The sequence below is a fragment of the Pteropus vampyrus genome, unplaced genomic scaffold (genome assembly GCF_000151845.1).
Source record: "Pteropus vampyrus isolate Shadow unplaced genomic scaffold, Pvam_2.0 Scaffold267, whole genome shotgun sequence".
NCBI lineage: Eukaryota > Metazoa > Chordata > Mammalia > Chiroptera > Pteropodidae > Pteropus > Pteropus vampyrus.
This window is the reverse complement of record NW_011889048.1, coordinates 929,303-937,844: the sequence shown is the minus strand read 5'-3', so window position 1 is coordinate 937,844 and position 8,542 is coordinate 929,303. Positions and strand designations below refer to the sequence as shown.

Here is an 8,542-nt window from a genome sequence, read left to right as displayed (position 1 = left end):
GCCCCTCGACAAGGCCCGTGTGGCCGACAGCCCGCCGGCCGGGAAACTGGACTTGGGCCCGGGGTTTGCGCAGGCCGAGGGCCCCCCGTCCGTGTTGCCGTGGGGAAGCGGTGACACCGAGGAGGGAGCCCCAACCCCAGGAGGTCAAGGGCAGCATGACAGGGTGGCCAGGCACCAGAGCTGGGACAAGGGCCACCTCCAGCCAAGCCCTGAGGCAGGTGGCCCCTGACAGAGAAGTAGACGGGGTGGGCTCAACCTACCAGGCACGGTGACAGTGAGGGTGGTGTCTTCCAGGAACCTGTCTGTCCAGTACACGGATGGCCTGGAATGCACCCGGGCGTGGCTCAGGGCAAGGGAAGCCAGCACGGGCCTCCTGCACCCCGCTCTGAAACAAGTCAGGGTGCCCCCCTCCCCCGCAAACGCAGGCGCACAGACAGGACGGTGAGGACGGGGCAGGGCTGCTGGGGGAAGCTGGGGGTCAGGCCAGAGCTCAGGGAGGAGAGGGCCAGCAGGCAGGGCAGAGACACGGGGCCGTGTCCATTATTTTGATTTTCAGAGAAGGGGGAAGCTGGAAGAAAAAGTTGCAGCTGAGAAAGGGGCCCTGCCCGGCTGTCCCCTGACCTGGGAAGGGGACAGAGAGGACAGGCTCCTGGGACTCACCAGTAGACACAGAACTGCAGGGTCCACAGGCGTGGGGAGACCCAGGCGTAGCCCGCACAGCGGCACCGCGTCCTGCGGCGACACAGGCCCGCAGCCTCGCTCTGCAGCTTCCGCTGCCCGCACGCCTCGCTCTCCTAGGCCAGCACCCAGAGGCCACCACGGGCCACCGTGCCCGCGTCCCCACCGCTGGCACCCTGACTTCTCGCCCCGGTGCACCGTGTGGGTGACAGACGGATGGGCTGCTCTGCTCCACGCAGACCCCCGCACCTGCCTCTAGCGACGAGGCTGCCGGCTCACCTGTCTCTCAGGACCTGCCAGGTGGTCTTGGGTTTCGCCAGCTCCAAGAGCCGCCGGCCGCCCTTCCTCCCTCTGGCGACCAATGAGCGGGGGAGCTTCGGGGTGATGGACACGGACAGCCTGAGAGAGGCGGTGCGGTGGTGAGGCCGTTGTGCCCGGCTCTCCGGCCCAAGAGTCCCCTCGCCCGTCTCCGGGCGAATTCCGGTGGCGAAAGCCGGGGATGGCCCTGTCCTCCCTCGGCACCAGACCAGTGACCCTGCCCAGGCCGCCCCTTCCCTCCCGCCCCGCGCCTCCCAGGCGTGCGCATCTCCCCTGTGTCCGGGTCCCCAGGCCCGAGTCCCAGAGACGCCCCAGAAGCCCTCGGACGATGGGTTCCCAGGACCTCCCCGGGCCCCGTCGTTGGCGAGCCGTTCATCACGGGTCACGTCCACGGGGACGCGTGCGGCTCGGGTGGCCGCGCCTCCCAGCTGGGAGCCCCCCCGTTTCTTTTCCTGTCTGTCTGGCGGTGGGCCGCCCCCCTGGGCCTCCCAGCTCCGGGTCTGAACTCCCTCCGACTCCAAACTGGCCCTTCGGCAGGGTATCCCGCCGCGCACCACTTGCGGCTCGGATGGGGTCGTTTGCTGACTTCGCCGCGGACGCCAGCGAGGGTGCTGCCCGCCCTGTCTGACGCGCGCGTACCCTAGGATGACGCATGGGTCCGGGGACGAGGTGGGGGGGGACCCGGCTTGCGGCGAGAGCACCGCGCCTCAGGGCCGGGGGTGCTGGGGCGCTGCTGCCCCGCCCCCCGCGCCCGCGCCTGCGCACCTCGTTTCGCGCACCTCGTTTCGGGCACCTCGTCCTCCTCCTCATCCGTTCTGAGCACCCGCTCCAGCTCCGGGACAGCCTCTCCTGGGTCCTGGGCATCCAGGAATTCATCCCCGGCCACCTCTTCGGGAAGGGTTTCTTCCTCCTGGTCTTCGAAGCCCAGCTTCCCATCACCTAGGTCCTGGTACGCGGAGGCCCCGGACCGCAGGCTCTCGTACCCGGCGCTCGGCGGGCCCAGGGCATCGCTGTCCCGCCCCGTTTCCAGCCCGGCCTCGGCCTCCGGGTCATGCTGGTCGTAAAGCAAACTTTGCTCGGGGTCGCCCATGGACGGGCTCCCCGGCCCTGCAGCCTCGCACCCCACACACCCAAGGCACCCAATGTATCTGTGGTCACCCGGCAACAGGAGAATGGCCCGCCCCAGGTTCTCTGCGGCCACATTCCACATTCCTCTCCTGTCACTCTGCCTTCCTGCCACCATAAACTCGCTACGTGTGTCCCCCGGGGGGCTTTGTGTTGGCTGGTCCCCCTGCCCACGCGTGTCCCCATGCCTGGTCTCGGTGCGTCCCAGCGTCTCTCGTTAGATTTCCCTGTGGCGTTTGGTATCACCCAAAAGGACATTACTGATTTCTTCGTTTTCTTCTCTGCCTTGTAGAAAGTCAGGTCCCCAGACTAGGGGCTGAGAGTGTCCCATTGGGGAGGTGCCGGGCCCACAGAAAGCTCTCGGGAAGAGCTGCCGAGTGAATGGTGGGGCCGCCCTCTCACTTGACAGGAAGCCGAATCCCCTTCTCGGTTCTTTCTGGGACCATCCGTGCTGTCTAGAGCTCAAGCAGCCATGCTGTGACCATGAGCCCTGCTAGTCTGACGATGCTGAGCCGAAGGGTGGGTCTTCGGTGGCGTCCTTGAGCCTATGAACTTGGCAGCCCTGGAGACCTCTGTGTGTGTGTCGGGGGCGGGCAACACAGACAGGGAGGGGAGAGGCCACCGCGACGTCCCAGGCCCAACGGATACCACGCCACGCACGGCAAGAGCGGACTTGCCGAGCCCAGCCCGGGACGCAGTCACATCTCCATGACTTTAGGCCACTAATTTGGGGCTGTCTGTTGGGCAGCCGTCCTGTCCTGAGCGTTTGTCAAAGCAGCCCACCTCCTCCAAAACCTTTCCCTGACCACCTGTCGAAAGCAGAGCTTTCTCGTTTTTCTCCCTGAATCAATGGGACTTTGATGGTTGTCTCACAGCAGTTATCATGACCTTACTCCGCGTCGCGTTTTCAACTATCTTTTTGCCTCATCGGAATCCGGGCTTCCGTGGCTCAAGGGCCCCGCTGGCCTTCTCTCTGCCCAGACTCGCCGCCGGTCTCGGCTACGCGGTGCGCGGGAGGAGCTGCAGTACCGCAGAGGTGCCACAAGAGGGCGCCCCTCTCAGGGACTTGGCGACACCGCCTCCCCGAAGCCTCCTCGCAGTCCGTCCTGCGAGATGGGTTTCAGGGTTGCCACCTCCATCGCCCCAGATCGCACAGTATTCAGCGCCAGGCTGCCTGGCGGGGTCAGCGTTGGAGAATGTCAGTCATTGCAAAATGCAGCAGTGTTGGAAATGGCCGAAGGGAGCTTTTCTGTGCGAAAGCTGAGGGATAGGTGTCCTTCCCGCCTCTGGGAAAGGGGTGCTCCAGCGGAGGGCGAAACGAGAGCTCGGCACCGACGCCCTGCACGCTGCATTCCGTGCACAGTGTGGTTCCCATGGAGACGCAGGGGGCGAGACCCGTGGCGCGCAAAGCTTCCTGGCCCGCGCGCGCGGCCGGAACTGCGGGCCGTTCTCCCCAACGCCGGGAGTCGGTGAGCTGGGAGCGAGTCCGCGCGGGGGTCCTGGGAAAGGGAGGCGAGGGTCTGGCGACAAAGACGCAGACGGCCCGGCAAGGCTTGGAGGCCTGCGGATGGAGCCTGGCTTCTCAGGAAAGTGCAGAGGGGCCTGAGGGGCACCATCTGCTGCATGTCCCTTATCCCACAGCGGGTGTCTGCGTCTGGGCACCGTGGTCGTGATCGTTTGGGTCATCTCTGTGGGATGTTTGGGGCACTGTGGAGGTCCGGCAGCACCCCTCACTCCACCTACTTGATGGCAGGAGCACCCCAGTCGTGACAACCACAGATGTCCCCACCACTCAGGGTCCCCGACTCATACGTAGGTGAGGCCCGGTGTGGTCCAGCCGATGAGCAAGACTGGTACGAAACGCTCACCATCTGTTCTTGACTAGAGCGCGCCAAGGGAGGATCGAGGTTCCAGATGGAATTCAGGTTGCCGACCGGTGACCACGATATGGGAGGCGCCTGGCTTGTCGTCGTGGGCTCACTGTCACAGAGGAGCCTGCGGAGGTGGAAGCCGGAGGCAGAAGACAGAATCGGAGAAGACGGCGTGAGCAGTGAGTCCATGCGCTGACGGGGTCACGAGCCGCAGAATGCAGGGCCTTCGAGAAGCGGCCCTCCTGCCCTCCCTCACCTTTCATTGACCAGAAGGGAGTCACATGTCCACACGTAAAGCTATCCCAGCGATGGGGGGGTGGGGGCACGCTGATGAGGACCGTCAGCAGCATCCCAAGTCACCCGGGGTGAGGAGCGGATGCCCAAACAGTCTCCAGGTTCTGTCTACAGCAAGAAGGAGACTGCGCAGCTGACAGCCCAGGAGCACAAGGGACGAGGCACAGGGAGGCGTCATGGTGTGCGTGGGGCAGTCGCCGAGGGCCTGCAGGGCGACGGGCACCTTGCAGATGCCCGACGGGACTGAACCTTCAGGCCAGGTGCCCACCGCCTGCCTGGTGACAACTCCGCGTATACCCAAACCCCAGGCCACGGGACTTTAGACTCCGCTCGGGCTGGGTTGAATTGCGCTCCCCAAAAGGACAAGTTCAAACCCTAAGAGGGCCAGAGGTAACTTCTCTCTCTGCAGTCCCCAAGGCTCTATGAACCCTGACCATCCGCAAGCTTGGTGAGGGGGTGCCTCCCCCCACCCCCACCGGGCCTCTCCCCCAGGCTGCCTCCTCTGAGCTGTTTGTTGCCTGCTGACCTGGCTGCCAGCATCTGTTGTCATGGCAACCTGCTCGGGACCAAGGCCCCCCTAGTGGGACTTCATTGGGTCAGATGTGAGGGTTTCCATGTGAAATCTCCCAGTCTTGAGAACCACGCCAGCTTATAACAGAAAATTTGCTCCTTTGAAAGTAAGCGGCAATGTGTTTACGGGGCGAAGGGACATCGCGCCTCCAGCATGGTCGTCGACGGGGCAGGAAATGCGTATCCGTGGACGTCTGCACACGGACTGCAGGCAGGTGGAGATCCAGGTACCGGTGGATGCAGATGCAGAACACGGCAACGCCGACGGAGCGCAGTGCAGCCAAATGGGGAATCCGGGCAGAGTCGGCAGAAGTTTCGGGAACTCATCCTGAAGTGTTCCGTGCGTTTGAAATGACGTCATGAGATAATATATTAATGATGCATTAAAGGTAGGAAAGTGACATTCAGAGCACGTAGTTCTGGCCCCCAGAAGCCTGACTCTGCAGGTCTAAGCAGACCCGGACCCCGACGACACAGGGGCTGAAGACGAGCGGGGTGTCGCGGGCCGCGTCGCGACCCCCAAACAGATCATGTTCAAGTCCCCAGCCCCACACCTGGGAACGTGACCTTATTTGGAAACGGGGGTTTGGAAATGGACTCAAATTAAGGCAAGTCTGGAGTCCAGTGGCCCCTGAACCCAACGGCTGCTGTTCCCTCAAGAAGGAGGAAATGGGGACACGGGAACATGGAAGACAGGCAGAGACCAGAGCCAAGGGACCTCAAGGCCTGTGGCCACCCCAGAAGCCGGAAGGAGGGCCTGGAGCAGATCGTCCCCCAGAAGAGACAGCCATGCCGACAGCTCGATCTTGGACTTCCGGCCTCCTGAGCTGTGAGAGAGGGATTTCTGTCGCCTAAGCCACTCGGGGTGCGGTGACGTGGTGCGGCCACCCAGGAGACAGGTGCAGAGGGCGTCTCGGCGGGAGGCGGTGGTGGGGACCCCTCACCCCCTGGAGGCCCACTCAGCCTGCCCGGGGAGCACTGGCCAGATGTAGATGCTTCCAGAAAGAGCTGGCCACAGACCTGGACACTCAGTCACCCACTCACCCACACTCTAAGTCAACGCTGGGTCCCCCTCTGCGTGCCGGCGGGGTGGGGTGGACACCTGGCTGTGAACCAGACCCACCAGAACCTCCGCCCTGGAGCTGACCACGCATGTGTCGGAGGAGAAAGCCCGCAGGGTGCCAAGTGGCGTGAGGGGCTGGTTAAGTAAGGTGGTCACTGGGGCCTTTCTGTGAAGGGGACTTTGCACCAAGACGGAGGGCAGGTGTTTCTCAAGGTGGGGGACATTGCTCTGGCAGGGGGCACAAACAGAGTAAAGGCCCAGAGGCGAGGGCCGTTGGAGCGTGGAGAGACCTCGTGAGGACAGGGAGGCCTTTCTGAGGTGGGGATTCCGCGGAGGTCTGGGGACAGGGAACGCCAGGAGGAGGGCACAGGCGTGCGAAGGCCTTGAGGCTGGGCCGGGGCCTGCCGAGCTCCAGGAACCGCGGGGCAGACTGTGTGGCCGGAGCGGAATGAGTGAGGGGCTAGAGGGAGGGCGCAGGGGCAGGGAGAGGACAGGCGGGTCGTGCAAGGGCCCGTAGGCGCGGGGGGACTTGGGCTTTTACCCCGAGGGACGTGGGAGGCATAGAGGACGGCGGGCAGAGCAGGACGTGCCGACTCGGTGCTCACTGGCGCCCTCTGGTGGCTTCCAGAGGACGCGCTGTGGGGTACGAGGGTCAAACCTGACTCGGGCGCTCACAGGCGCCCTCTGGTGGCTGCCTGGAAGAACGGACCGTGGGCGGCGCCGGGAAACCAGGGCGGGGGGCTCTGCTCCGGCCCGGGAGGGATGGTGGGGGACGGTGGTGGGGGTGGGGATGGTAGTTGGGGCGGCTAGTGGGACATAATCCCAGCAGGGACTGGAAAGCGGGGAGAAGTGGGCAAGTTCTGGGAAACTTTTTAATATCCTTTTTATCGAAATATAGTTTACATACAGTGAAGCGTACACATCCTACGTGTATCAAGCTCAGGGAAAGATTTTAAAAAGTGAAGACGTCCCATAAAATAAAATTAAACATTTTAAAGTGGATGACTCGGTGTCATATGCTATATTCACAACGTGCAGCCGGCATCACTCATTCCAGGACATTCACATCACCCCCAAAAGAAACCCATCCCCATCGGCAGCCACTCCACCCCCATTCCCCACTTCCGGTCTGCGGACGCTCCTGTCCTGGACGTTTCCCACCAGCGGAATCACACACACTGTGGCCTCGCGGGTCCTGCTTCTCTCACTGAGTGTCGCGTGTCCACGATCCGTCCACGTTGCAACGCGTGTCGACCCCTCCCTGCTTTTCACGGCCAAGCGACACTCCCTGTGTGGATAGACCATGTATCCACTCATCCGCGGATGGACATGGAGGCTGTTCTCCCCTTTGGGCTGTTGTGAATAATGCTGTTGTAAACATGAACGACAAGTTCTTGTTTCCAGCCTGTTGGGTACGCCTACAAGTGGGACTGCTGGGTCGCGTAGTAACTCCACGTGGAACTTTTCGAGGCAGAGCCGGTCTGTTTTCCTCAGCAGCTGCACTGTTTTGCATTCCCACCAGCAGGGTGTAAGCTTCCAATTTCTTCCCGTCCTCACCGACACGTGTGATTTGTCGTTTTCTTGCTCACAGCCATCCAGTGGTGCGAAGTGGTCTCTTCCTGTGGTTCTGGTTTGCATTTCCTGATGACTAATGACGCTGAGCATCTTTTCACGGGCTCGCTGGCAATGTTTCTTTGGAGAAACGTGTTTGAGTCTCTTGCTCACTTTTTAATTGGGCTCCTTGTCTTCGTATCACTCTTACTGAATTGCAAGAACTTTAAAAACAATATTATGGATACTCGAAATTTATGGGCTCGGCGGCCATTTTTCAATAAACTTAGCACAACGACCGCCACCCACATAAAAATATTGACAGCTTCAGCTCCCCAGAGGCCAACCTCATCGGCCCTCCTGGTCCCTAGGCCCCAGGTGGCCACCACCTGACTTCCATCACTACAGAGTCATTCTGCCAGTTAGTTCCTGATCGTCTCATAAATGGAACTGTACAGCGTGTCCTCCGCGTCCAGCTGCTGCCCTCAACGCCAGTGCTGAGGTTGTGTGTAGTTCCTCGTCCGTTACAGGGCCAGCTCCGCGTGTGTTCGGAAGGCTTCTGATGTGGAAGCACGTGGGGAGGAGAGAGAGGAGTCTGGGGCCCCCCACCCTCCACATCCAACCCCAGCACATCCCAGAGGTTTTATACCCTCAGTCTCCGGGCAGGTTAAATTTCCTACTAGTCAGGGAATGTAAGGCACAGCCTCACGCCACAGCCTTCCACGGCCACCCCGTCCCCACCAGGGTGGAGTAGAATCCGTGGTACTGGAGAGGAAACCGAGTCACAGTGAAAAAAGTGGCTTGTCAGAATTAAACCCAGGCCCTATGGCCCAGGCAGGGCCTGGAGGGGGCGGAGGCGGGGGCTCTCGGGGGTGCCTACAGAGATCTGAGGAGGCAGTGCATGATCAAGGGCTTGGGAGCGGCCCCCAGGCCTGGTTCGAACTGCCGTCCCACCACCTGGATGCCTTTGGACACACCGCTTTGCCTCCCCATGCCTCAGTGTCCCCGTGTGTGAGTGGGGTCTGCAGAGACCCGGTGAGGATTCAGTGAGTCATCCTCTCAGCGGTACGGG

The 8,542-nt window shown here is 62.1% G+C and overlaps 1 protein-coding gene across 1 annotated transcript in view; it reads right to left on the bottom strand.

Annotated features, from left to right (window-relative positions):
* THEG (theg spermatid protein) overlaps positions 1-2,086 on the bottom strand; it is a 22,654-nt gene extending 20,568 nt beyond the window's left edge. Inside the window, exons 1-4 of the mRNA XM_023520478.1 lie at positions 1,776-2,086; positions 958-1,077; positions 661-732; positions 197-322 (exon numbers count right to left, since the gene is read on the bottom strand). Coding sequence (XP_023376246.1) covers positions 197-322; positions 661-732; positions 958-1,077; positions 1,776-2,086 — 629 coding nt within the window. The remainder of the gene's footprint in view (positions 1-196; positions 323-660; positions 733-957; positions 1,078-1,775) is intronic.
* Positions 2,087-8,542: the final 6,456 nt, after the last annotated feature.